We start from the raw sequence: 27,664 nt of genomic DNA on the forward strand, positions 1-27,664 counted from the left end.
GGAACTTGAAATTCGAATGAATAATTCGAAATTGCATGTGTGTGTGTGTGTTTCTTTGTGTGTATATGTATGTGTGTTTGTGTGTGTGTGTGTGTTTATGTAATTCGAAATGCCACAAGTGAGTTTATATGTAGTTTATAGTATTCTATTTATATATAGAGTAAACCTGTAAGTAATCTGTAATGTTGAGAAACTTGTTCATAATTTTTGTTGTTTCAGTTTTGGAACAGATTGCTTAGTTTATAATAATTTTACAATAGTTTTATGTTTATTAGGCAATAATTGGAGTGACTTTAAAATTAATCGGCATAGCTCGAAACGACTGTAATACAAGTTTTTAAAGTAGTTTATCAAACTTGTGCTGGAGATTCTGCGAAAAATAAAAAATATTCTCTATTGTAATTTGATTTAGACACTCTCCTAACGAAAATACATATTATGAATGGAAAACTATTTGGTTGCTTTGGTTAGGCCGATTATTTTTGAAGCACTCCTCACAGTTCTGGATTGCTATATGGATATATGGCGGCACACTGAGTAGGCACATCAGGACATCAATAGCAAGTGATGCCTACACAGAGCGCAGGAAGTGTATTTGTTGTTGTTCTTAGCCAGGACCTCGGTGGCCGCGTTGCTGCCGCATTGACTCGGGACTGGGACAGCGTCCTTTTTGTATATTATAGACACCATAGTTGCAAATCGGTTGACTGCATTTATTGCTTGAAATACATCTGTAAAGTAATTGAAAACATCATGAAAATCCAGTTGTCCACAAAGTTTTGAGATTTATATTAACTTACTTGCGTTCTGACATGGAGAAACCTTCCTCCCCATTCTTCAAACGTTGGCAAATTGGATTGCTTAAATGGCAATCGCAACGACACGATCTAGTTGAAGCAAAATTTGGAACCTGATCTACTTGATAATCATTTTGCGTACCGAAATTGGTGAAGTATTCAGGACATTGACAGGGCATATAATTGCGCTTACGTCGCTGTTTCGAAGAGCTCACACAATGGCATTCAGTATGATTTTCAAATCGTTTCAAAATTGGAATAGATTTGCTCTCCACATTGGATTTGCTCTCCCAAAATGCCAATTCGACGGTTTCAATTGTCTTGGCCTCGCATATTTTCGTTGGATCAATGCAACATCCTGTCGTGGAGCTGCACCGATGCAGCATGGCAGCTCGTGGCTCATAATTTTTGGACATATGACTGAGATAGATCAATTGCATGCTTGGAACTTTGCAATTAGCTAATCTATAGACTTCGTTTTGGTTGTTGGTTGCCATTTCTTTTACTGCAAAGATATAAATTAATAAAGATAGGGATTAAAATAAAAAAAAACATATTTTATTAAGCGACATGAGTTTACTTAGTGCCTTTAAGTGTTAAGGTTCAATATTAATAGTGAAATATCTGGAGGCCTGATCTAATAGAAAAAAACAAACACTCTTCGCAGGTTCAAAGAACCTGGCTGCTGGGAACATTAATCCCAAGGCTATGTTGAAAAGTTGTAGTCTAGCAAAGCAATCTTAAAGCCAGTATGGATCTAATTGTAAGTATAACCAATCTGGGGCACTTCCAGCTTGTCAAGTAGCAAAATTATTTATCGACGTATTTCAGAGCAAAATTTTGCGAATCTTGGCTTGGATGGTTTAAAGAGGCGACTCTGGGTGTCACCCCGAAATGTCAATTTTGGACTAATTTTTAACTTATTCATAGCCTCGTTACTCCGATCTGGTGAATCTTCCACGTGGCAATCTTCTGGCAATTTTGATAAATTCTTAGTATAACAATATAATCCTTTTGATCCGATATTGTTGGTCGTTGATTTATTGGATATCTTATTAATCTAGGGCCTGAGAAAACATCACTTCTTACATCTTGCTTATGGACTGGTCTAACCCGCAGCTTCAATGCCAGTAGTTCTCCAATTCATTTCCCACATGATAATGTTGATGAATCTTAATGTATTGAAAGCATTTAGGAACTCAAGAGGATTCTTTATAACTTCTACAACAAACTGTTAATTGTTTAATTTGACATTTTTGATCCTACTTGCTACTCTAAAAACTTGAGATTTGTATTCATAGAATATAAATTTAGGATTCAGCTTGTTGCCTTTTTGTTGGCGTTGTTCGTCTGCTCTTTTGTTGTTGCTTTTATAGTTTGTTTTTCTGCTGACCAAGTTCAGGTTCAGTAAACTTAATTATCGTTATGGCACTTTCAATGCCTCTGCGCACATGTGTATATGAGTGTACCTGTGTGTGTATGGGTGTGTGTGAGTGCATAGTCATACTCATTCCCCATTGCCTTCTGTATTTTTTTGTTCGCCAGATGCGTTTTGTTGGCGTTTTTTGTCGCCAACTGGCGATGTTATCGCGTCAGCTGAAAATCATTTGCGTTTTTTCCCTTCTTTTTATGCCCTTGCAAAGAGTATTCAAAAATTGTTTAGAAGTGGCAGAAGAAGGCAAAGCAGATTTTTTTTTGAACTTTTTATTACCATGCACGTTAAGGACAAGTTCGGGAATGTTTTCTGGAAGTGCAGTAGAAAGCTATTTTCTGTTTTATTTCTTAATGAGTTGTATTTCAAGGATTCAAAAAGAGGTTTTTCTTTTGGAAATTCTGATAAAAAATGCTCTCTTCAGTATTATGTTTTAACAGTAAGCTTTTCAGAAGGTCCAAAACCGGAAAACTGTCTGTTCCTTTAATGCTCCAGAATCTGGAACCAAATCCCAATATATACATACTACTGGATCACCTAGGGGCTTTAGTAAATACCGATTTTAAGAGATATGATAAGTTCACTTCTTATATTATCTCTTATTATATTACTTGGCGGCCCTTTTAGTTAAAAAAGTTTCAAAATGAACCATTTAAAGATATATAATTTGCGTTAGGAACAATCGATATGATTGAAAAGATTAAACGAGTAAAATTGGTTTGTTGCTTAAGTTTTTGAAACCAAACTCGACAAAAATGCTTGTAGAATGTATATTCTGATCAAGTTTTTGTAAGATGGAACTACAATATCAACTGCAAAAGCGGTTTTCGTGATAAAAAAACCTTTCATAGCAGTCAAATACTGTTAGAGCATATAAACTTCACCATGGTCGAAATTAGGTTCTTTGATATTTTTTTTCCTTGGTGCTTTTCTTACTGATTGACGGCAGATTGCAACTCTATGGCCTTTGCCTTGTTTGCATTTACCGTTGCAATCGTTGAGCGATAAAATAAAGAGAAAAACGCATCTTTGGATGCGATTTTGTTTGCCCGGTCTCTTTCTTAGATAAACTTAGTCAGTGGGCCGCCTTTATTTAGAGCCATAAACTCAGCGGGCCACCCAGTTGGTTGCAACTATGAAAGGCATTTTTCATATGTAATTTTCATAAAACGTTTAATGATTGAATCATCAACTTAACCCAGATGATGGGAAGACCAGGAGTTTGCTTTGCTTTCCTCTGACTGCAGCAGCAGCCACATGAATAATTCAATGGTAATTGTGGAGTGGGAGAAGGGGGCCAACTCCTGGACCACAAGAAGCTGTTCAGACATTGTGGATGGCTGCCTTTGAACTTCCACAAAGCCAGTCCAGGGAGAAAGAGGGAGGAGAGTGGGAACGATTGCAAATTGCAGACGTTAACCATGGCCATGAATTTGGGGTAATGGTGGCCACTTGAATTTGGATGCTCAACTAGCCAATAAAGTCATTAGACACAGCTTGTGACCGAAATGTTAAAGTTTATTTAACGTGAAAAAAATTCTTGCCAGATTTGGAAAACTGGCATTCAGGAATTCAAAACCTAGCTTTCTTATCACAATTTAGAAAGAATTTTTCTTAAAATCATTTGGCAAAATTGATTTTAGACAGAAAAAAATGTGTGCTTTGAAAATCGGAATGCAGTTCAAGAATTTCGTTTAGCCTTCTCTATATCAAGATTTTAACTTTGAAGGTGGTCAAATATCGATATAAAAGAACAAAATGCATGATTTCCTCAACCCCAAATATGAGCTAGATCAGTCACTGGACTTAATAGATTGTTCGTTGCGATAATTTAAAAAAAATACTCTAATGTTAAAGATTTTGAAACAGTTGCTCTGCATAGGTGAAAGTGTTTGGTATTTGGAAAATTTAATTCGTTCGGTTCGTGAAAGTGGAAAAATATTTCAAAATTTAAAAAACCATGAAATAAAACATATCAAACATATCATAACAATTAAGTTAATCCAGAAAAACTGAGTTTATATTCGGGATTAGCGACACCATAACAAGGATATGAAGTCGCAAATTAGCTGCTGGCGTGGCTTACTTTTCCCACAGAAAATAGTTACAAATTTAAAAAATTTCCAAAACTACTCTATGGAATGGTATAAACGTAAATTTTCGAAAACTATAACAGAAAATGTTTTTTTGGTCAAGGAACATTCACTCAATCAAATGGATTTATTGAAGCAAAAGAGGATGATTGGCTAAATGAAAAATGAATCGACTAGTTCAAATTTCGACTAGAGTAGACCATTTTCTAAAAAATAGGTCACTAAATTGTGTTGACCATTTTTCTTCTATTGATTAGAGTCGAAAGATTCGACTAGCCGACCATTTCAAGTGCCAACAATTTCGAAATTTTTTGGCTACCTATATACAGTGGTGAACACTTGGTTAGAGCGTTTTGTTTTTTTAACTTTGAATTTGATTTTCTCATTAAACAAACTGAAAAATAGGTTCAACTAGCTATAAAAATAAACCAGCTAAGTCCATATTACGTTTTGCTATTCAATATTTTAGAAACAAATCATCCGGTGAGGTCTACAAACTACAGTTTGTCCCACAGTGTACTTAAAATTTTGACAAATGTAGACTTTAATTCTGGGAAGTCGGCTAAAGATATTGAAAAATAAATGTTGGTGTATCGATAATAATAATAAAATAATTAAAAATGTACATTTTTAATCGACATGTGTAATCTTTTCAGATCTAAATCCAGTTAACAAGCCTGTAAACTGTATTGAACAATGTGAGACCACTGAGATTCTAACTAAGGGCGTAATTTGCGGGCTGCAATTTTATGACTTCATATTATTCAATACATTTTAATTTGAATTTCCAAGAAAAACCGATGTGAGCTTTATCTTTGAATAAATTGAATTAAAATGTTACACAAAAAACGGTTACAAAGGGCGACGTCCCTAAAACTAACTTGAGTGAAAACTTAATAATTTTTTTAAATTTCAAGTTGTTCAGCTGTCATGCTAATGTTTTTATGTGATTGTAAAGAAAACATTTTCCAAAGCTCCATGGGTTAAAAATGATTTCAAATCCTTGTAATGTACTCTGTCTCTAGACTCTTTAGCTCCTAAAAACAGCAGAAAAAACGAATTTCTATCTCAAAAATCAGTTGGCAGCAAAAACAGAAAGTATAAGTCATTTGATATCACTGTAAGACAGAAATTTTTTCAGATGACCGTGGGGTAAAACTAAAAAAGAGTGTTCGGAATTGTCAGGAAATCCCTAGATATCCTTTTAGAGACAGAACTCACTTTTTTTAGACATTAATGTTTTCAGTCCTATCTTAGTAAAAGGAGGTTCAATTTTTGAGTTCGAAAAGGGACATTTTGTCCCTTTTTTTCTCTATCCCAGCTAAAGCTGAAAAAACTTTGCTTTTTTAGATTTTTTGTTTGAATTGTTTTCTTTACCCTGATTCATATTGACAATCTTTTTTAAATATGCTAAAAAAAATGGTTAAATTTCTTCCCCGTTGAAATTGATTATATGTTGAATCTGTTATGATTCAATTCATCTGAAATGAGTTTTAGTTTTACTCATGGAAAAGTATAAATTTGATTTTGAAGAATTTTGCGTAAGTAGTCAAATTCTGACTGCTAAATGCCTGTAAAATTGACTTTATCTTTCTTTTTTGTTGGATTCTAAACTTAAGTCTCCGAAATTGGCATGTTAAATGAGCAAATGGAGCTCTTTATTTAAAAGAGGTAAAGATCAGGTAAAACTTTGAAAACTCCAACTGAAATTCAAATTAGTTTATTAGTTGGATGGAAACTAATGTTTATTTCTTTTTCCAATTTGGTTGTAGTCGTCCTCTAGGATTGTAGCTGTGGAATTTATTGCCATACGGTATATTGCAGCCATAGAATATCCAATTCCGGCAAGTTCTCGTATCGGTATCGAAACTATATAAAAAAGTTCCTTCTGGACAAAAAGTAGTGCCACTTCGATCATCCGTTGGCAGCAACAAGCAGCGAGCTAATAACAATCTATGAATGGGACTTTAATTGAAGGATAATAATATTGAATATCTTAGGGTCTGGTTCGAAATCATCAGGGACTCTTCCGCATTGTACGAAAGCGTAAAGGACTACAATCAAATTGATCCAAAGGTAACCCATGGTTGGCAGTTTCTAATGTCAATATCTTCCGCATATATACTTTAATCGTTTGTATTTAATTTCAAGTGTGATATTCGGAAAATTAAGTGTGACTTAAAGCATATTGAATGAAATTTGTTTGGCTTATGCAAGAAGAGGAAAAATGATTTTAGCAGATAATAAAATCAGCTTGGACTAACAATTTACTTCTTTAAGTACGTTAGGTGATTAGCCACAACGATTGATTATTAACGATTGATTATTTATTCGTCATATGTTTAATTTCAGTCGATTGGAATTACCGTCTTGAATAGTCTTTGAAAATAAATGGATATAAATTTTGACATGGGATAGACGATAAGCCAGTTATACACCTGAGAATCTTATTTATTTGTGTGTAGTTGAAAGTAGAAACCTGTTAAACTTTGGCAAAAAAAACTTTCGCTTCTGGTGTTTTCATGCCCAAGTTCGGGTGGAATAATATATTTAAATATAAATAATGGTTCAGTCCAATTAATCCGACAAGCATGCTCTCTCACAACAATCTTTGTTATCGAACTTATTGCCTTGGAGAGAGCAACCGCCATATTCCCAGGATTGGCAAGCATTCTCATCCTTCATATAGCTCCAGACGGTCATGGTGCCTTTGCATGCACAGGGCACGCAATCTTCTTCATCCGTGGGTGGTAAGTCGCAGACCGCTAATATGAAGAGTTTACTTTAGTTCAGCTTGCTGAGATACTTATAACCAAAATGCATCCCTTTCTTCTTACCATCCCTGGCCTGAGCCGAACTCAACAGAGAGACGATAGCTATGAGTAGGATCCAGTTGAGCTTCATCTTAATTTCTTGTACTAATGACTACCCCAAGACTTTATATACAGAAATAAAACTGTGAAATTTGCAGGTTTAGCATGATAGGAAGCAAATGAAGTAAATCAAATCGTTTAGCTTTACTTATGAAATTACATTTAACCCTTGACAAATGTAACTAACATGTAGACTAACCATTCGTTTTTACTTTCAGTTTTAATTTATATACTTTTTTTTACCATTAAAGTTCGCTTATTTTAATTGTTCAAATATAAAGAATGAAATCATTTGTTGGATCATTTTAAATAAAATATTTAGCAAAAGTTATAAATATTGGAATTAAGAAGTTATTACGCCACAGAGCATACCCGAATGTTCCTTATTTATTAACAAGTGGAGGAGAGTACCCAGATGTTGGCCAGTTTTTGTTATGACCTTTTAGAAGTCTTGGCCAAATATGGATCGATGGAGGGGCAACGCAACATTTATCCAAAGAAAGTATAGTGATGAAAGCAGTGGCGGATTAAGCTCATGATTTTGATGAGGGAAATCTTATTGGAGGAAATTGGGCAACTTGAAAAAGTCTTTCCTGGATATCGAAAGTTAAAAAATTTTATAAGAAAATTCGCGAAAACTTCCTTGTTGGCTACCCGAAACCACAAGTGGAAAATAGAGCAACATTCATAAAACTTTCGAGATTGAATTGATAAATCTTCTGTAATATCTGTACAATTTAAAGTGTCAAAGACCATTATTTTGCAGTAAGAATAAAGGTCGAGTAAGACGAAAAATTTAGGCACTTGGTTCAAATATTTTTAAACATCTCGGGAGCCGTTTTGTCTTCATATTAAAGTGGCCTTTGTCAATTGTATATATCAAATGAAAAATCTTTAAGCCTTTAAGAAACTATTGACAGTTTTAGCCATTTTATAGTAAGAAACTTTCATAGTTTGTGATATAATTTTAAAGACAAACATAAAAATTTCTTGAAATACTTATACAGGCAACCTGCTCACATTTTTGTGCTCCCTATGATTAAAAATTTATAAATTATTAAGACTTATTTACCGTAAGCTGGTTAAAGCCCAGTTTTGATTAACTTCATAAAGGTCGAAATCTAGACAAACAGAAAAATTTGATATCTAATAATCGGATACTCCATTTTCGTAGGATTGTTTGGTGGTTGGTAATATTATATAGCAGACCGAATATTTCGAAACCACATTTAAATACTGAGATTAACTTTTTGAAGCATTGAAAAGAATGACCTGCTTTTGCGAAAGTTTATAATAAAAATTTATTTTTAAAATTTAACGTTTATTTACCAACTATAAAGCTTTTTTTAAGCATCAGGTTATAAAACAGTAAGTATATATATATATATATATGATAAACACTGCAATTCATTGATCGTATGTGGAGAACTCGCTGAGATAAGGAAAAGCAAAGCACTTAAAGCATAAACGACAATAACAGACACATTTTCAGGGGAAAACGCAATTTTATTTTTCAATTTTCTCAACGCTTTTTCCCTCGACTTTGAGTCGGCATCTGAATTAAAAGATATTGATTTTCTTGTTTAAAAAGTGTCCCGCTGATAAGACTCTTTTATATGATCAAAAGTCAATAAATTAAAGCCAACTGCCTTGTCGGACTACTGTCTTTTCATAAATATTTGAAATTCTTCGAACAAGATTCTTGTGAACAGTCAAAAAAAAAAAAAAAGATGTTAAATGGAAGTAAAGATTTTGGGTAATGCTGTAAATTGTTGCCAGTCTTAGGCATCTTTATGTTAAATCTTACATATTTCTTTATTAACCAGGTTAACCATGGACATGCCAATGGCAGACAGAATTGCATGTGCATTGCCCATGAGTCAAATGACAGCAGCCACAACGACATCAGCAACATCAACAGCAACAACAACAACAACAAGCAATGCCACATTCGATATCGGGTAATAAACAAACACAGAACAAACAAAATAAAAGAAGCCAAGTGCTCAAGTCCAGTCTAAGTCCCAAGCAAGAGAGGTAGAAAGAGAAAAATGTGTGATAAGAAAATTGTTGCATCATTACGCATTGAAGGCAACAGCAACTGGCAACGAATAAACTATCCATTGACCATTTTCCCATGCCATTTAGTGACACACTTTCATTTGCGGCTGCTCATTGTCCACACGCGCTTAACGGTTGTTTGTTGTTTTTTTTTTTTTTTTTGGCTTGTTAAGATGGCAATTTTCCAGTCAGAAAGAGAAAAGTATCAGAAGACTTTGTGGCGAGTTTAATACTTATGCATGTAGTTGGTGGTAGGCAAGTTAAGCTCACATTTCATTGTCAATGCCTAGGGAAATGTTTCCCAGCCTTGTAATGAAGTAATTGGCCAAGATCTCGGCGAGCCTTGCATGCTGCAAGCAAAATGCCATTTTTGGTTAGCAGATGAGGCAATTGAAAACTTGTATTCAAGCAAAGCCCAATTGTTGATGCTCTTTAAGAAAGCCAAAACGACTACCAATACAGTAACAGTATTTCACATATTTCAATTAGTTTTTAATCACAATGGAATTGTAGCTGATCCAAATTTTAGTTGTTTCTGCAAGTAATTCACATTTAGAAATACTTCCTCAAGGGATTCAAGATCAGACATGGGTCAAGAAATGTACTTGACCTTTGCTTGAGGAATTAAAGCTTAAATTGTTAAAGTCAATTAGAAACAAACGAGGTATCGAGAAAGAGTGCTCTAGATTTTCGCTTTTACTTATCACTCAACCACAAAATAATATACATAGGTTCGGATCCGATTGAAATTTGTCTTTACACTGTGACTGATCTAAATGTAACATCTAAACTTTCAACCTTTATGCAGACTCCACAATGTAAGTACATAAGGATATCCATGATAAGAAATGTGATGATCGTAATATTATTTCCAAATTCTATTACTTATTGGTTACCATCAACTGACATTATCAGATACTGGAAAGTCTTGCAGAAAGCTAAGACTTTTCGCTTAAAAAAACATAAATCATTCAACAGTAATTCGCAAATTCTTTGAGAAGTCAGGATGAAAGCGGTATCAATTTCTTAAATGAAACTGTTTTCAGAAGCGTCGTTGTAAAAGATATCCCAAGAATCCTACGGGGAATTGAGATATAATAGACTTTTTTGCTACCTATTCATTTTTCATTGGACTCTAAAGCCTAAATATTAAATCGTGGAGACTTGTCGTCAAAGTTTGATTGTTATAAATTTGGAATTTTATGTTTAAGTTTAGTTAATGTTACACTTGTATATGTGTTATTTATTTTTTTATAAACCACTTTAATTTTTAAGAGATCTCCTAATTTGAAGGCTCATTCAACAAGGCTTTACAAGGCTCCGCTAATTTATGGGTCAGTGAGTAAATTTCATTGGTTGCTTCTGTTTTTATTCATAAATCTATTCAAAGCTGCCAAGAAAGTGAATATACCTTTCCTGCAAATAGAATGCAAAGTAAGGCGTTAAAATAGGCAACGATTTCGAATTTTTAATTGCCACAAAGGTGAATGAAAGTAGTCAAACGAACAAAATCACTAATTTGTTTCTCTTTTCGTTAAACTTTAATGGAGTTTTCTCTTGAAACCTGAGAAATTTGGAAAATATATTTGGCTTTGTATGTGTGTTTTTTTTTGTGGATTTAGCTGATGTTTTCATCATCATCATTATCATCAAGTCAGAGACAGTCAGTCAGTCAGTCATCGAGTCAAAGAGTCAAAGAGTCAAAGAGTCAGTCACGTGCCAAAGGATAAAGCAGTCATTTTCATTTCCATGGCCATAAATAACAACACACACACTCACAAACACACACAAAACTACACATAGAAAGAAAGAGAGACATTTTCTCCCTTTTCATTCGCAAAGTTTTTCGCCCACATTTGTTTTTGTGTATATAAAGACCCCTCCGACCATTTTTTATGGGCCAGACGTGATGATCGTTAGGCGCCTTGTCTGGTCTATTTGCAGCACAATTACCAGAAAAACAGAACAACAAATACAACAACAACTCAAACTAGAAACGGACTCGGAATCACAATCACAAATGTTACCCCTTTTAATGTATATGGCTACTGATTCCTTATGAATCGGTATTCTTTGCATTAGTCAGTACTTACGTTTTATATTTCTCTCCTTTAGCTCTCTCATGAAGTTTAATTTGGCTTGAACTTCAGCTGGAACACCCAATTGTTGTTCCTTAAAATTGGTCAATAATCCAATAGGCTGATCCGATTGGTAGTCATCCTGCAAACAAACAAATTAGATAGATGAAAAGTTAAAAGAAATAAATCGAATATTTTAAAAATATTTTCCCATATGGTGCACTTTCTGATGTTATCTACCTTTTGGCCTTCATCTACCCTTTTGTCTGACTTTTTTTTTTTTTGCACATTCAGGTAATTTTTTGTTATTGCATTTTTCACATAAAAATGAAAGAAACAAATATATTTCTTTTATATTACATAAGGTGTAAAGAGGATTGTGTAACCTGTGTTGGTCAAAAAAAATGGCATATAAAATGTACACAAAAACGGTGGCAAAATTTATAATCGATTGGATAACCAAAGAATACAATTTATAGAGTTTATTAAAATTGTAATAGTTTTTACCCAGAACTGAAACATAAAAACACCATAGTAAAAACATGTTCAACAATTTGCAAGCTGATTAGTTTGATTAATTTAAATTAGGTCTTATCAGGTCAGATATCAGAGTCTTTGATTTAGTTCAAAGAATAAATTAGTAAGTGTTCTAGATTTAAATTGACTGTTTTATCACCTGAAGCACTGGTATTATCTTGTCTTGGGTCGTTAGTAAGTAAATGAATGAAATTGAACGACTACAAACATGTTCCTTTTTGGTCAGAATCAGTCGATTCGTTGGTTGAAATTAGTCTTGTTTAACAGTTATTGTAACTTTACTAGTTTGGATTATCTCATACTAAAGATCGTATGATTGCTGCAAACTTTCCACTACTCTTCTTTTTACACAAGGGTATAAGAACTGTGAGTTAACCGAATAAGTGAGCCATGATTCTTAGAGTTGAAGAAGTGAGCTAAGTGAACAAGTGAGTTGCCAAGAGAGCAACTGAGGGACAGAGCCAAATGAACTTATTAAAAAATCAGTCAAAAATAGTCAACAAACTATTTCATCGATGTGAGTCGTTTGGCTCAACACAACTGCATTTTGTAACTTACAACACTGATGAGCCTTTAGTAGAGTTTTTGACATTGCAAAAAAAGGAGGTAATGACTTCGTAACAATTAAAAATAGGCAACTCGTTGAAGATTGACTAAAAAATTGATTTTTAAAGAAAATGTCGAATACATTCCTTTTGAATCATCTACAACATGATTTCATGTTTTCCTCAGAATTTTTAATGATTCTTCTTAGTTGCTCCAACTGACAATATGAATTGATGAATTGTTATGCCGAAATTTGGAATGGCAAAAAACTTATGCCGACAATTTGGCGTGAATTCATTGAAGTGTGGATATAAGAAGGGGTGCAATGTTTATTTTTGAATGGTGTTCTAAATAGCCAATACATTTGTTTGTATTACGTCCTAAATTAATTAATTTATTCGCCAAGAGTATGTTCTGGTAAAAAAGTCGTTGAATTCAAAGTAAGTACTTGTTTAAACATATATATTTGTTGCTATGGCCCACATAAGAAACAGCAGATAGATAGCTCTTGGTATAATTCCATGAAGCTGACTATGTTGTTTGGGTAAATGGGATTATCTGGAAATTAAATGAAGTCATAGAAATTGGAAAGAAACAATGCAGGATTCTTAAACTAAAGGTGTTGGCTGAACGAGTCTATAAAATCAGAATGTTTCGGACAAAATTCATAGTTTTTTACTTATTTAGAACTATATGCATTTTATTCCTTGAGTGAGGTAGAGTAGATACTTTATTCTTTTTGACTTGTTCAGTTGATCACTGACTCAGTTATTGACGTATTAGTTTATGTAGGTCAGTGCATAGTTGACAAAAATAAGATTAGAAGATGATTGGATCTAGATGTCACTTCTGTTTGAAAACATCTAAAAAGTGTTACAAACATCAACGAACAAGTGAGTGAGTGAGCAAGTCAATGTGTGAATATCTGAGCGAGTGAACTGGTTAAAACGTTTGTCTTTTTCTTTTGCCGCTTGTTAAAAAGGTAAGATTTGTTAAAATCCTCTAAGTAGATGAATATTCGTACTAAATTTTAGTTATTGGCAATCATAAATAATCTTTAAAGCAAAGATTGGATTGCCGATACATTTAACTCATCCATCCGACTTAACATGAATTAAAAACTTGTTGGTGCTTAAAGATAATCAGTGTGCCCTAAAGTTGGTCTTTCTTAAATGATTACAGACTGTTTGCTTTTACCCTCTTAATATCATTCTCATCTTGATTTAGATCTCACATTGTCATAAATGCTTCAACCATAAACTAAGTGTTTGCCATTGTGCTTCAATTTCTGTTTGTTGCACTTAAGGATTATGCTAAAACAATTCTAGAAATAAGCTGCTTACATAAATATTAAAGCAATTTTTGTGGCATCCTCACCCGCCAAATACACACACACACATCCACATCCAAACACTTTCCGCTCTATGCGCCTTGCAGTATGCAATAAGATTTTTAACGCTTTTTAGCCACATACAGATTTTCCCTTCTTCCGTTTACCCTCGTTTCGCTTTTATGTTTTCTCTCTTTCGCTTCGAATGTGTGTGTGTGTGTGTGTGAAAAATTGAATTAAATTTATGCATTCTGATTTATGCTGACTGCACCGAGAAAAATTTCAATAAATATTCAACGTTTAACTAATAATTCATAGGTCTAAACGACAAGGACCTTCCGCCAAGTGTAATGTGGCCTTGTTTCAAATATATATATTTGGCATTGTTTTACGCAACAAATTTGTGATTTATTTAACAGATTTTTAACACACAGACACACCTAAAAAAAAAAAAAAAACCCATAGGAAATTGAACAACCAGCCACAGCAGCAGCTGCCGCCACACCTGAGAGCACCTGAAAAAGCTATCACTTACAGCTCAAAGAGCAGCGGCGTGCAAAAGAAAAAGAGAAAACTTTTACAATTTGCATGCCACATATCGATTTTCAACAAAGGATATTCTCCAGGCTGCTCCTGCCGCTGCCATCTCAGTGCGTGCAGCACTGGACTCTCGAATGTCATGAAAACTAACGACATGCATATAAGTGATACATAATGCGACAACTTTGGTGGGCGAAGCGGATCGAGCGGGGACTGGGTCGTGGGCGAAGATTGCTCTCCTCCTGCTCAGAGGGTAATAAATGAAGTGTGCATGTAAGAAAAATGGCATCAGACGCCATTTTTGCTGGGCCACAAGGACACAAGGATATGGCCATGGCTATGGCTCTGGAAGGAATGAAACCGTTAAGTGAAATGGCCAGTGAAATTCAACAAAAAAAGAAAGAAAATGTTGTCATGGCTTTCGTATAGCATGGGGTCAGGGTTTAGTAAGCACAGGGATTTTCACCTGGTAATATTTGTGATTGAAGAAATCCAGCAAAAAGCAAAGGTGGGGAAATCCAAATGCTTTAATTTCAATGTAAGCCGATGAGTTTCATTTCCATCTAAATGATGTTGCTTCAATATTAAATTTTTTCCATTTATCAGTACCAAAAGATATTCGATTAAGCCATCAGTATTCTGATCAGCACTCTCTTTTGTATAACATATACACTATGTCTTATTTGAAACCTTAAACTTAAAATAGATACTAAATAAACTAAATAAATAGAAATAAAAATAAAGCCAGAGACTCCTGTCTAAAACTACAACAAAATTAAGTAGAATAATTTATATAAGTTTAGAATTGCAAATAAAACTAATGTTGAAATACTCCAAATCTAAATTTATATTAATCTTTTAAAGTTTTAGTGCCGGAAAATTGTAAGAAACAAATTATAAATTAATAGGTACTTATTCTCCCAAAGTAATTCTGCTTCAAAATTTCTCGATTAATATAAAAAATAAAGAGAAAAATAAACTTTTTTCAATTATTATTTTAGATTAATTGAATTTGTATACTTAGGAACTAAAATTCGATATCAGTATTTTCTAGCTCAGCATTGAACAGACTATTACATATTTTTCTACACCAACAACTGTGAAAACAACAACTAAAAGATCTTTGAATTTTTTCAATGTAAATATAAATAAAATTCTTTTCCTGAGGAATGATATTGGAAGTACTTACATATGTACATACATATGTCTATTCAAATATTTAAATATTTTCTTTAAGTAATCTTATGTCAAAGTAATGTTAGGATTTCTGAAACTTAAAACGATGGTAATTAATGGTAAATATATTTAGTTAATTAAAAGTATTATTATTAAATTGAGTGAATCCATATATGGTCAATTTGACCAAAATTTGTTTATTACCTCGAAAATCTGTTATGTAAGGAAATCGATCCTGATCTTTGAGAATTTACATTTCATTTTCAATGAAAAATGGGAATAGACAAACTTGGTTAAATATGGTCATCTTTATATCCTAATTGAAGAAAGTATTTTTAATAATATATATATATATATATTTACTTCGTGAATTGGGGAATTTTTTAACTCCACATTTAATGGACCTCCCGTAAGATTTTTTGTTGTCGCAGCCTTTGCCACTATTCTAAGCCTTTTCCCAGAAATTCTATTACAATCTTGCTGAATGTTCTTTAAAGTGTATACACTTCAGTTTAGGATTTTATGGTAATCCTCTCTTTAAGAGGATTGCTCTTTTTTTTTTTTGGTGCTGTTGTTGCTATTATTTGTTTGGCAGTTCAATGCGAAATGCTTACACCTTTACACGACGGCCGCCTCGGACCAAGTCATCAAATGCAACACCTTTTCAGGTTGCTTTTAAAGTGAGTAGGTTTGTGTGTTTGGAATGGTTTTATTTTCCTTTACCTTTTTGTTGTTGTGTTTTTTGTGTGTTTCTTCTTTTTTTGTTGTATTATAACCAGTTCTACTTAAGCTTCATTACGCATGCTCAGCCATGACGGAGGATTCCTCTACATACCCTCCCTCTCTTGTTGTCACCGTAGTCTGCATCCTGCTCCACCTTCTTAGGAGCAGCAGCAGCAGCAGATGAAAAAACCCATTAAGTGTCTGTTGTGCCTTAGTGGTGGTGGTTGACAGTATTCGAAAACAGTTCGTCGCAATACCCACTCCTCGCCCTTGACCTCCCACACTCCCTTCGTCCTCTAGCAAACAATAAAAACAAACCTTCATTTGCATATGCCTGTTGTTTGAGTCTTTGGGGCAGCTCCTGAGGGGCATTTGAAGGATGTGCCCCTGGACTTTAGTTCTTGGATGTATTCTCTTTGCTCGTGTGTGTGTGTGTGTGCGTGGGTGGGTGTGACTTGTGTGTTTTGGCATTTTACGAGCCGAAAGGTAACAACAACAATAAGAACAACAGACCCTTCTCTTCACCAGGTTTATTTGCAATCAAAAGAGTTATGAGCCAAAATGCAAATACACACAACAACAAAAACAGCAAAAACCAAAAGCAAAAACACAGTGTTTTATGATCGCAAAGAAAAGAGTACAAAACAATTTCCATATTGCCATTTCTGTTGCTGGTCAATTGTAAAATTGTTTGAATGAGTGACTGAGCGAAATAATAAAATTTCAAGTAGTGAAGAAAAATTGCATCAATAGTAGCCGAAAGGCAGACAAAACGGTGGCAAATTCACCGCCAACTGTGTAAATAAACATACTAAATGCAAACAACAAAAGAGAGACCGGAACATGGATATCCATGGGCGTGGTCGAAGGGTATTCAAAGACACATATATGTATCAGTCGTTCCCAAACCACGTCTATGGACATATTTATTTAAGCCAAATAAAGACCAAAGGCGAAATTCCATTAACATTTGGACCGCATCCGTTACCCCTTTCACATGTGTGTGTGTGTGTAACTGAAACCATCTCAGATTGTGTTTTTTCGTGTATTTTTTAATTGCCATAATGAAAAAACGAAGAGAAAAGAAAATTAAGCTATAGAATATAAGCCTTTCGATGAAGTGTTCACAGATCATGCTTTAACTTCTGGGCTGGAATAATTTGAATGGGCATATAAGGGCAACGCACCTAAAGGTGAGATTTCAGTTTGCTTGAACATGAAAATGATCCCTGCTTATCTCTGTGATAAAGGTGTCCCCTTAGGCAAACAAACTAGTCACTGGTAGGCAAAGGTTTTGGTGGCAAAACTAACACATTTTTGAATCGAAAAAATATTGGCCTGCAATCGTTAATAATATAAAAGAGACATGTTTCATTTGTGCCTATTTTTCTGTAGTTCTTTTTTAAAAAATTTATTTAAAAGTCCAGATTAAGATCCCCATATGCTGTGACACTTGGGATATTTTTAAAATATTAAATTTATATGTTTATTTTAATGTTTTAACCAAAAAGACGAAAAAATGTTTATCAATTATATACTTAAGCCATTTTTTTCCTTCTCTAGCTTAAAAAATGGTTAAAAAATCTGTTCTTAAGTAAAAATTAAAAAAAAATTATAGACTTCATTGTAAATTACTGGGAATTCCTTTGGTTTGTAACGAAATTTTCAAAAAAGTTAACAATTATAATATCTTTTCAATAAACCAATCGCAAAAATCTTTTCGAGAAAGTTAGACCATGCTCTTAACCTGAATGCATTAAATGAAAGGATACTTATATTAAATAAATTTTATTTGAATATTATATAATTTCAGATATCCTGCGATGAGATATTTCATCTATAAATGATAAACTAATTAAAGTTTTATTTGCTAAATGTTATTTATGTTATCCTGGAGAAACAATCGTAAACAACAGTTTACAAAAATGTTTGCTTATAATGAAACTAATGAGAATTATAATAAAATTTCTTTCATTTAATTGCCTTTGGGCAAAAATATAAATGTCTTGCCTAATTGATGGCAATGAATAAACTTTCGCTTTTCGTATGTTTATGTCGATTTTTTTTTTGGTTGTTTTCTTGGTTTTTCAGTGTTTCAGTGTTTGTTTTTCCTAATTTGTGTTGAATGCCTTGCCACGAAATGGAAAATGCAAATGTTGCAGCTTGGCTATTCGCAATTTGGCTAAAAGCTAAAAGAGCATAGAAAAGAGCAGTGTTTTGGGAACATTTCTTTCAGTTTTTTTGTTTTTTTCGTCTTTTTTTTTCGCCTCAATATTTTCATTTAGAAATTGTAAACATGGCCCAGACAAGCGTACGTACACAGAGCAGAGAAACATACGCACATACTGGAATCTCTTAGAGATGCGGGCATTTATGCCAGGGGCGTTTAAAAACTAAACGATCTGGCCAAGAACACTCGAGCCAAGTCCAGCTAAGCAAAAGAATATTTGTACTCTTTGTGGAGAACAATGCGAAGAAAAAAAATGAAGGGAAATATATGGCAGAAAATGTGCTAAGCAATGTTAGAAAGTTCAACGAAAATAGGTTGCGGAATTTTTCCAAATATTTCCTTGCCTATCTCGACAATTTTTCTGTCGACCCTCTTCTGTTCATATGTACATGCTGGCGCGTCTGACTGGACCATATGGCGTATGCTTAATGTGTGGATGAGTTTTAGTTTCTTTTTACATTTGATTTTTTTTTTTTTCGTTTTGACATAAAAGTGCCAATTAGGCGAGGCTCTTTCTTTCTCTTGCTGCCCCCATCCACCATTCCACCTCTCGACCCCCACACCTCTTAGCCCTCTCTCTCTCTCTTGTTGGCCATAAACTTAAGTAATTAAAAAATAGGCAACACTTTTGCATTTATGTGGATATATTTCGTTTTCTTTTCTCCTTCTATTTCTTTTTTGCAAGCATTTTGTTGCTTATTTTTTGTGAATTTTTTTTTATAAGTTAATTGAAACTACAATTTTTATACATTTGTTTGTTTAAAGTGTTGGCGAGGCAACTTTTTAAAAACATTTTCAAGTTAATTTTAACGAGCGAAGGGGGCAAAATACTGGAAAATGCTTGGAAAACGCGTGAAGTAGCCTTTTGCTCTGTTTATTATGACAAAATTTTTATTTGTTTCTCTTTTCTCTTGCTTTTCCTTCTGCCAGAAGAAAGCAGAAAGCTAAATGCGCCACCGCCTATGGGCCATAAAAGGCAACTGCATTAGCCTCTGCGCCCCCAGCTATCATTTAGTAGCTGCAGCCAATGTCAATGACAGGGCGTCTCAATTGAAAAGTTGCTGCAACATTTTCGGCTCAGCAACATTCGAACATGCCGGAAATGTACTGCTAGCTGCAACTTAAGGCGATCAAATTGACTGATTGCCAACGTTGTTTCGCCCCTCCGCATCGAATTGAGGAGAAGAACTTCAAGAACTTGATGTGTGTGCTGCCTTCTATTGAGTTGCTCAGTTGCTTAGTTTTTTTTCTCCTTCTAATTGCAACGCCCACACGCACTGAGAGATTGAGGAAAAAGATTACATAAGAGGAGTGTACAGAGATTGTGGGGCTAGTGGTCTACATAGATTGACTTTTTCCAATTTGTTTAAAGAAAAAATTGAGATTAAATAGTGTATTGCGCGTGGAGAATATTGACTACAGCATGCCAAATGATTACAATTAGATCATAATCAATTTTATATAGATAAAGTGCTAGCAAATGGCTTTGAAATAGGATTTAATATTAACTTGATCTAGCAGGAATTTCATGAATGACATCAAATCAAATACGGGGGTTTTTCACTAAAGTTTTTCCCTCATAAAAAAAGAAAAATAAGATCCTCACCATGTAACAATATTATAAGAAATAGATGCAATATATTGAATTGAATAGAATTAAAAAAATTCGACTGGTAACATTTGAATTGAATTGAAATTTTGATTGTATTTATGTGAAGTATTCGTTTCATTCATTCATAGCATCAAATGAATAAAACTTTACATCTTTATCTCTATGAATTTATTCAAGTAATACTCTAATCGAAATCATGGATTGTCATTGCTTTAAATGCTTCTTAAGTTCTTAAGGAATATTCAAAGCGAACAAAAACTTTAAATAACATTATGTTTGTTCATTCATTTTCATTCTTCATTTATTCATTGAGTCATCTTAATGCACATTAACGAGGGAATGAATGAAATTAAGAAAATTATCTCCCCATCAGCGAAATTGATATACAAGAACGATTTCCCCTCCAAAATGCTTGACTTGTCCCCCAAAAAACGGATTTTCTCAGAAAAAGATGACGAAAATGACTTAATTAATAAACCCTAAACTAAGATTGGGTATTCGAATATATTGGTGATCCAATAACCTAATTCCTTTTATTCATACTCATGCACTTAAGTTCAGTTCAGTTGTTAAAAAGTTGTGGTTTCGAGATTTGAATCACATTATTTATTCAATAATTCTGTAGCGATTCCAGCACAAAATTCTATGTAAAATCGTTGAAGCGCCTCCTTACGTGCGTCGCTGAGTCATTCCCAGAGTCCTTAACTTCCCGTCAATTATGTGCGAGATCCGGAGCCATGGCATTCGGTACCTCTCCAGGCTAGAAACCCATGATAATGTACTACCAATTAAACAGCATGCAGTTTGGACGTCTGAAAAGAAGTCACCCACTTGACCTGCCATTTAGACCGGAAACGGATTGGTAATTCCACCCCCAATTCATGATCATCTTTGACAATATTTTCTTATTGTTCTGTTGAAATAGATAGCAAATACTTTAATAGTACTTAAAATTTGTAATTGTAAAAGCTATACCAACAAATATTGTGTTTTTCACTTAAAATTATTACCTCGATCTCTTGAGAATCATCCTGTGATTTTAATTAATTTGTTTGTTTTGAAATGTTTAAGAATTATCTTTAGAACATGAACTTAAAAAAAGGAATGTAAATTAAGGATATATTCCTTTCTGTTTTATAAACCAGACTCTTCGCTTCAAGCTGAATACAGCTTTTTGCTGTATACAATTTTGACTTCAATTTATGAGTTTTTATTCTGATCAAATTGATTTCAAATATGTCAAAGAATTTATTTCATATCAATCACAAAAGGTGGTCAAAGCAAACAACTTAAAAAATTGTTGCACTTTCATACATTTCATAGAGCATTTCGTGTTCGGTTAGATCTACAATTGCCTCTCACATTTTTAATTGCGTGACTTTTGGGGGCTGGCGCGGTCTGTTTAATTTAATTGCCAAGTCCGACCAGTGATCAATCAAAAAACACAAAAAAAAAAAAAACATTTTGAAAAAAAAAAGCGAAGAAAAATTTAATTTTGGTGGCTAAATAATATTTCGGAAATGCCTGGCCATACATTTTAAAGGCTCTTGCACTTGATTTATGTTCGTCGTTTGATTTTCGAGTTTCTTATTCGTCTGGGCATTCATTAAGATAAAAAGATCAAAAATGGAAATACAATTTTATAGATTTGCCCTAGACATATGTATAAATATAAGGCTTACGCATATGAAATGTCTTTATTTGGCTATAAATCATATTTCTAGCATTATGTCATAAGCCGATTCGCCAGTCATTAAAAACGAAAATATGCTATAATATTGCCAATAAATCAAGTATCTCTATATGCTCCACCCCCCCCATTCGACGGAAAAATAAAGTGTGAAGAGACAAAACATAATGAAATTTCAAGTATAAAGTGTAAACGATGGGAAGGAATTTTTTGTTTGCGTCGTAGCAGATTATAAGCTTATCATTAGAGAGTGTGTGGGCAGATGCAGATGCCAATGCAAATGCCGAATGGGGTGGGGTCTTCATGCCGGATTGCCCAACCAGGCAGGAAATTATGAAATTTCAAAATAAGCTGCCAAATATCCTAAAAACAGAAACAGAAACAACTTTCCAAGACGAGGGAACGATTGATTGGTGATTGTAACTACAACTTCTTTAATGCAAATTGAATATTGTTATCGGCTAAAGCTTTCAATTTGTAGGCTCATAGTTATAGAGTAAATGCACAATCATGTGAAACAGAAACGAGATTATTAGCTACATAGTTGCCGACATTCTCTACAGGTTGATTAATGTTCATTCCCTTCTCTGTGCATCCAATAAGTTCCACTTTGCTGGCTTATCACTCGAGTTGCACACACACACAGACACTCAGACTCTGGCAATAAGGCCGACAGCAGCTTTAATAAGCTTTATGATGGCAACAAAGGCGTGTGGCGGGGAGTGGGAAAGGACTGCTGAAAGGTATGTGAGAGGATGCACTCAGGCGGCATAAAAAGCTTATGGTTTTGGTCAGGGACTCCTACCTGAGGACCTCACTCTCTCACTGCCCCCCGCCTGGCCTGCACTTGATTCCTTTTGACTGCCTGACCTTTTCGAGGCAGGAATTTAATATCGTTGACGCTACCTTCAATCCGCAGACCCCCCTTCGCCACGTCCCCGTAGCAACACTTTGCTTCAGGCCAACTGGCTTTCAATCACTGCACTTCTGACATTCATTCCTTTCCACACCACCCTTTCCTTCCCTTCCCTTTCCTTCGTTTGTTCCTTTCATTCATATTTCTTATTTCTTGTTTATTTTGCACATTTTTTGCATTCCATGTGCATAACGAAAATGAAAATCGTTTTAGCATATTTCATATTTTATATTTTGCTCTTGCGGTCAAAGAAAAGACTAAAGAATTGTCAAAAAAAAAAAAACAAATGCAATGAAATGAAATGAATCTTGATATTCAACTCAGTTTGTTTACCTCCAATGCCAATGTCATGCCTCTCGTTATTAATGTAGTTACTAGTCTACATATTATTAGCATTCCAATCGAACATTGTATTACTTGGCCAATGGGTCAATAAAATATTCATTTCGAAATGCTCAATTCACAGACTTACACTGCCATCAAAAGTTATGAAGTTGAATTTAACTGTTGAGGTAATGCTTTAATACAAAGTCAATTCTAATCAAGGGCTTTAATTAGCATTACATGAGAAGTAATTGACAGTAGAATTAGAAAATCAATTCTAGTCAAAATTGAGTCTCAAATGTAGGATCCAAGCTTTTAAACTTAACAATTTGTTAAACAGTGTTGAAATTGTAAATGCATTTTTATTAGGACTAGCGCCAATAATTTGTTTAGTTATAAATAAAATGCAAAGATTTATTCATTATGTGGTCAATTAAACGTTTTTAATTAGCATATTCTCTAGTGCATTAGCACTTTTAATAAAATAGATATATAATATATCTGAACACGTCATTCGGCGTCAAATGGGCAAGAATAGTGTAAGAAAACAGTTTAAAAAATGGCGTTAAAGATTACTTTTTACTCTTTTTTTAATCACTCATTAATTATCATTGAAATAATCAATTAAAAAGGGATTTATCTTTTTGCATACATATCATCTCTCTTTCTCTTCTTTTTCCAACTTTAACAAGTTGTCAAGTCAATTAGGCCAATTAAATGTTGAACCATAACGGAAAGTTTACTTGCCTCAACCATTCAGATACAATATGTATGTATATAGGGTGACTACTGTTTTGAGATCGTGGTGACCGCTGATAATGTTAATGATCGTGGCTTTCTGTTGTGACTGGCAACAGCTGTTGGTGCTTCGACCACACAAAAGACAGGTTCACGTTCTCCTTCTCTTGTCTCTTGGCTCTGGTCGGTCTGTTCCTCTGCTTTTTGTAGCCGGCGGTGGCCCAATTACATGCCGAAAGTGAAACTGATCTGACTCTTTCGGCTAGGCCTTTGAATTGATGTTTGCCGATCTCACGGACAATTTAACCAACACAAATTGATGGCTTGTTAACCAAATTGGTCTGCTCCTGCTGCTGCTGTTTCGTAATAAATGACTTCTGATTCCCCTTCCCCCTCTCGAATCCACCCCGAGCCCTCCCCCCACTGAACGCAACGCCCTCTTTTTTAATATTATTATCTACAATCAGATCAGCTCAGGGTTAGTCATTCGAAATCATTTCATTCACATCTCTTGGAGGTGGTATCAAGGTTCAAGGTGAGGCATTTCTCGCAATCAGATTCAGATTCTAATGCGCCACTTATATACATACAAAACGAGACGAGATAAACAAGACGAGAGTTGACTGAGAAGTTGGAGAATCATGTTATTACTTTTATGAAGCCATCTAACATAAATATTAACAAATCAAAATTTCAACTCACCTCAGTTTTATTTTTATAATAGTATCCATTGGGCGATCTGACACTTCTCTGGTGAGAAGTTTCTGGTGGTAATATTTTGTATTTAGAGCCAACATTTTCATAGCCATCATCGTCGTCTTCATAGTCGTAATCGTCCTCATCATTATCATTGATTATATTCTGTTTATGATTCATGGATCCATAACTTGTTGACAGATCTGTGTCATTCATAAGTTTCATGGCTTGTATAACACTTTGATCTGTATCCACTATTAATATTATTCCCGTCAATATTAGGAATGTCTTGACAATAATTTTTTTGTTATTACACATTTTGTTGGTTTAATAATAAATCAGTTTCACAAAAATATTTGATTTTTTTTTTCTCACTTTTCCTTTCCACTTTTTGGTTAATTCTTTTTCTATTTTTTTTATGCTTTAAATGTTGTACATTTTCACAAATTCTTGATGGCACTTGTTGGTTGAATTTTTCCTGTAGAATTGAATAAACAGAAATACATTTTTTTTTTTTTAAAGAATTTTCAATTCATTTTTCATATTTGTTGAACATTTTTTTCTATTTCTTTATCTCTCGTCTGGCACACGCTTCATTTCTCAATCCACAAGTCAAACAAAAATTTGTCAGATTTTGCAAAAAAAAAAAAAAAAAAAAATATGAAACAAAGAGCCGAAATCCACATAAATTGATCAAGCTGAATATTCTATGCTCTACTATTAGACTATATGAAATGTTTTGGGAATGAATTTTAAGTAGATCAAAATAAAAATGATAAATTTATTAAAAGAAAAGAATGGGATTTTGAATGGAATGACCAGAGCACACCTTAAAGGCTAAAACTAGTTGGGAATCACAACTAAGGCAACGCTTACAAAAGCAGAGAATCGCCTGCTAGCTAAGGGTTTAAAGCGGTTCAAAATGAAAATGGTTGTAATTTCTTACAAAGATATGTCTAAAATCTGATATACCCTTCAGTATACAAAAAAAAAGCATACAAAATGTGTTCAATTTAATATCAGCAGAGCAGCAGCACTGAAGCATTAAATTTTGTTTGCTGTCTTTGGGGGGGCTCTTTTCAAAAAAAAAACCAAAAAAAAAATTAAATAAAATATAAAATAAAAGCCACACAGCTGCCAACATTTGAAATATGTATATATATATATTCATATATATATAGAGCTGTGTTCACGCTTACGATATCTAAATGGGTGCGGATTTTGGGCCTACCCAAACAATTCGGAGAATGCTAAAAATATACCTACTTTTTGTACATATATAATATATATATATATTTAGGCAGATATACATACATATATGAGCAAAAAGTTTCAGTTTCTTTTTTCTTTCTTCTTTTTTGTCGATCAATAATCAAGTTCAGGAATGTATATATGTATATATACATATATGCAAAGTTGTCTCTTGGTTTTTTTTTTTTGTTTATTGCGTGATCGTTTGCAAAATTGGAGCAGCAAGAGATTTGTTATAAGAACATCGTATCTTTGCCAATTTTATTAGCGTTTAGTTTAATTTGTAGAAATATATGTACAATATCAGATTAAAAAATGAAAGGCTATTGGCGGCCAGTTCATTGACTTTGAATGGCTTTAAGAGTTGCAATGCCTAGATCATTAAAAAAAGGATATAAAATATATACTATGCACCATAAATACATACATATATGTATGAGATCGTTTGTATAACTTTTATGATAATTGCTTTTGTTTTCTTTTGATTGTTTTTTATAATTTTTGTACACTTCTCTTATGAAAAATCAAGTGATTAAATTTAAACAATTGTAAAGAAGAAATTGAAGCATGCAAAACCAAACAAATTGGGCTAAAATAAAATTCCTGAAAATGGGGGAAAAACAAAAATGTACGAAAATGAAGTTGGTCAAGTTTCCAAGTGCATGAAATTGGCAACAAAACGCTTCAAAATTGTTAGTTCCATTTTGCCAGCACTGAAATTCTTTATCTAAATTTAATAAATCACTTTTGCTCACTAACCTACCCAAAACTATTCACTGGCTATAAAATGAGATAATGTGGGAGGGTGCTCAGTGTTATGTGATTTGTGTTAGGTCTTTATTAAGATAATTAGTACACCTGGAAGCAGGGAAAAGCACATTTTTTTTTAGAATTTACTCAAGGTAATCTTTTTATAAAACATTATTTAGAGCCTCGTAAAAATTCAAATATTTTAAATTGTGCTCAAAATAACGCAAAATTTAGAATATAATGTTGAATCCTTGTAACTCGTTAGAAAACTGCACTACCTTTTGGCATAACTCTAAACCATATTCAAAATATAAGAAAAACATGAAAATAATTAAAATTTATATATGAATTTAGTCTTCTTTAAAGACATTTTTCATTAAAACGAGCAGTAACCAATTAATTTTAAACTAAAATTGAAAAATTGCTTTTGTATGAAAACTAAAAATTGCGGAAGAACCTAAGAGATCTGGTAGAAAATTTGGTATAGAATAACTATTGAAAATCTCAAAATATTCGTTTGATTAGTTAATATATAGTTTTGGTCAACGATTTAAAAGTCGCTTAAAAAATAGCAAAAAATTCAAAAACACAAACACAGAGCAAATTGTTGAAAAACTAAAACTTGAGAAAACTTTTCTAAAATGAACATTGTGTAAAACTGGTGATTAATTTCTCGTTCTTATTATTGCCATTATTGGGAAACTTTATAATTATTTTTTTATTGAAATTTTTATATCTTTTTAGTCATAGAAAGACTTGCAAATATTTGTCACAATTTATCTTTTGTTTTCTTTTCACACTTGATATTAAATCACATTTCTTTTCCACATTTAAATCGTTTGATATTAAAGTGTAATTAATTCAATTAGCTAATTTCTTATCATAGTAACTTTTGTTGTTTGATTTGAACACGTATTTTTATTAAGTAATTACTTTGTTTTAAGTATATATATTTATTAGCACATGTTTATTTAATTGCTGATTAACTTTTTTTGTTTTTGATTTTATGGTACATCCCCTGAAAGGGTCTTTAAATTATATTAAACAATATTTAAACCTTTTTCTTTTTAAATTCTATTTCAATTTTCAAATGGATTCCATTTGGATTATTGATATATTTATATGTATATATTTTATTTAGACGTTGGGGCACACGCGCTGCGATGCTTACGCCTTGCTTGTTGTCGAGACTCTGAGAAATGGAAGACTCGCTGCCGCTGACGACGACGACGACGACGGCTATGCAGTAGCAGCGGCGACGGAGGCGGCGA

The 27,664-nt window shown here is 33.5% G+C and overlaps 1 protein-coding gene and 1 long non-coding RNA gene across 2 annotated transcripts; both read right to left on the reverse strand.

The window, feature by feature from the left end:
- Positions 1-38: 38 nt before the first annotated feature.
- Positions 39-27,577, reverse strand: Pvf2 (PDGF- and VEGF-related factor 2). The gene is made up of 5 exons (XM_068284178.1): positions 27,451-27,577; positions 24,399-24,870; positions 11,350-11,476; positions 801-1,302; positions 39-731 (listed from the first exon to the last, which is right to left on the reverse strand). The coding sequence occupies exons 2-5, from the start codon at positions 24,708-24,710 to the stop codon at positions 608-610; spliced, it is 1,065 nt and encodes a 354-aa protein (XP_068140279.1). The 5' UTR covers positions 24,711-24,870; positions 27,451-27,577; the 3' UTR covers positions 39-607.
- On the reverse strand, positions 6,758-7,205 carry LOC137572465 (uncharacterized). Its single transcript, XR_011031659.1, has 2 exons — positions 7,160-7,205; positions 6,758-7,087 (listed from the first exon to the last, which is right to left on the reverse strand). It is a non-coding gene; the product is annotated as an uncharacterized lncRNA (long non-coding RNA).
- Positions 27,578-27,664: the final 87 nt, after the last annotated feature.

Source organism: Drosophila tropicalis, unplaced genomic scaffold (assembly GCF_018151085.1).
Source record: "Drosophila tropicalis isolate 14030-0801.00 unplaced genomic scaffold, ASM1815108v1 contig_302, whole genome shotgun sequence".
NCBI classification, from domain to species: domain Eukaryota; kingdom Metazoa; phylum Arthropoda; class Insecta; order Diptera; family Drosophilidae; genus Drosophila; species Drosophila tropicalis.

Coding starts and splice junctions, on each gene's coding strand:
- Pvf2 (XM_068284178.1), bottom strand. CDS start 24,710: ATGTGTAATAACAAAAAAATTATTGTCAAGACATTCCTAATATTGACG. Junction 1,303..11,349: donor AAAGGAGAGAAATATAAAAC/GTAAGTACTGAC, acceptor ATATCTTTGCAG/TAAAAGAAATGGCAACCAAC. Junction 732..800: donor TTCTCCATGTCAGAACGCAA/GTAAGTTAATAT, acceptor ATTACTTTACAG/ATGTATTTCAAGCAATAAAT.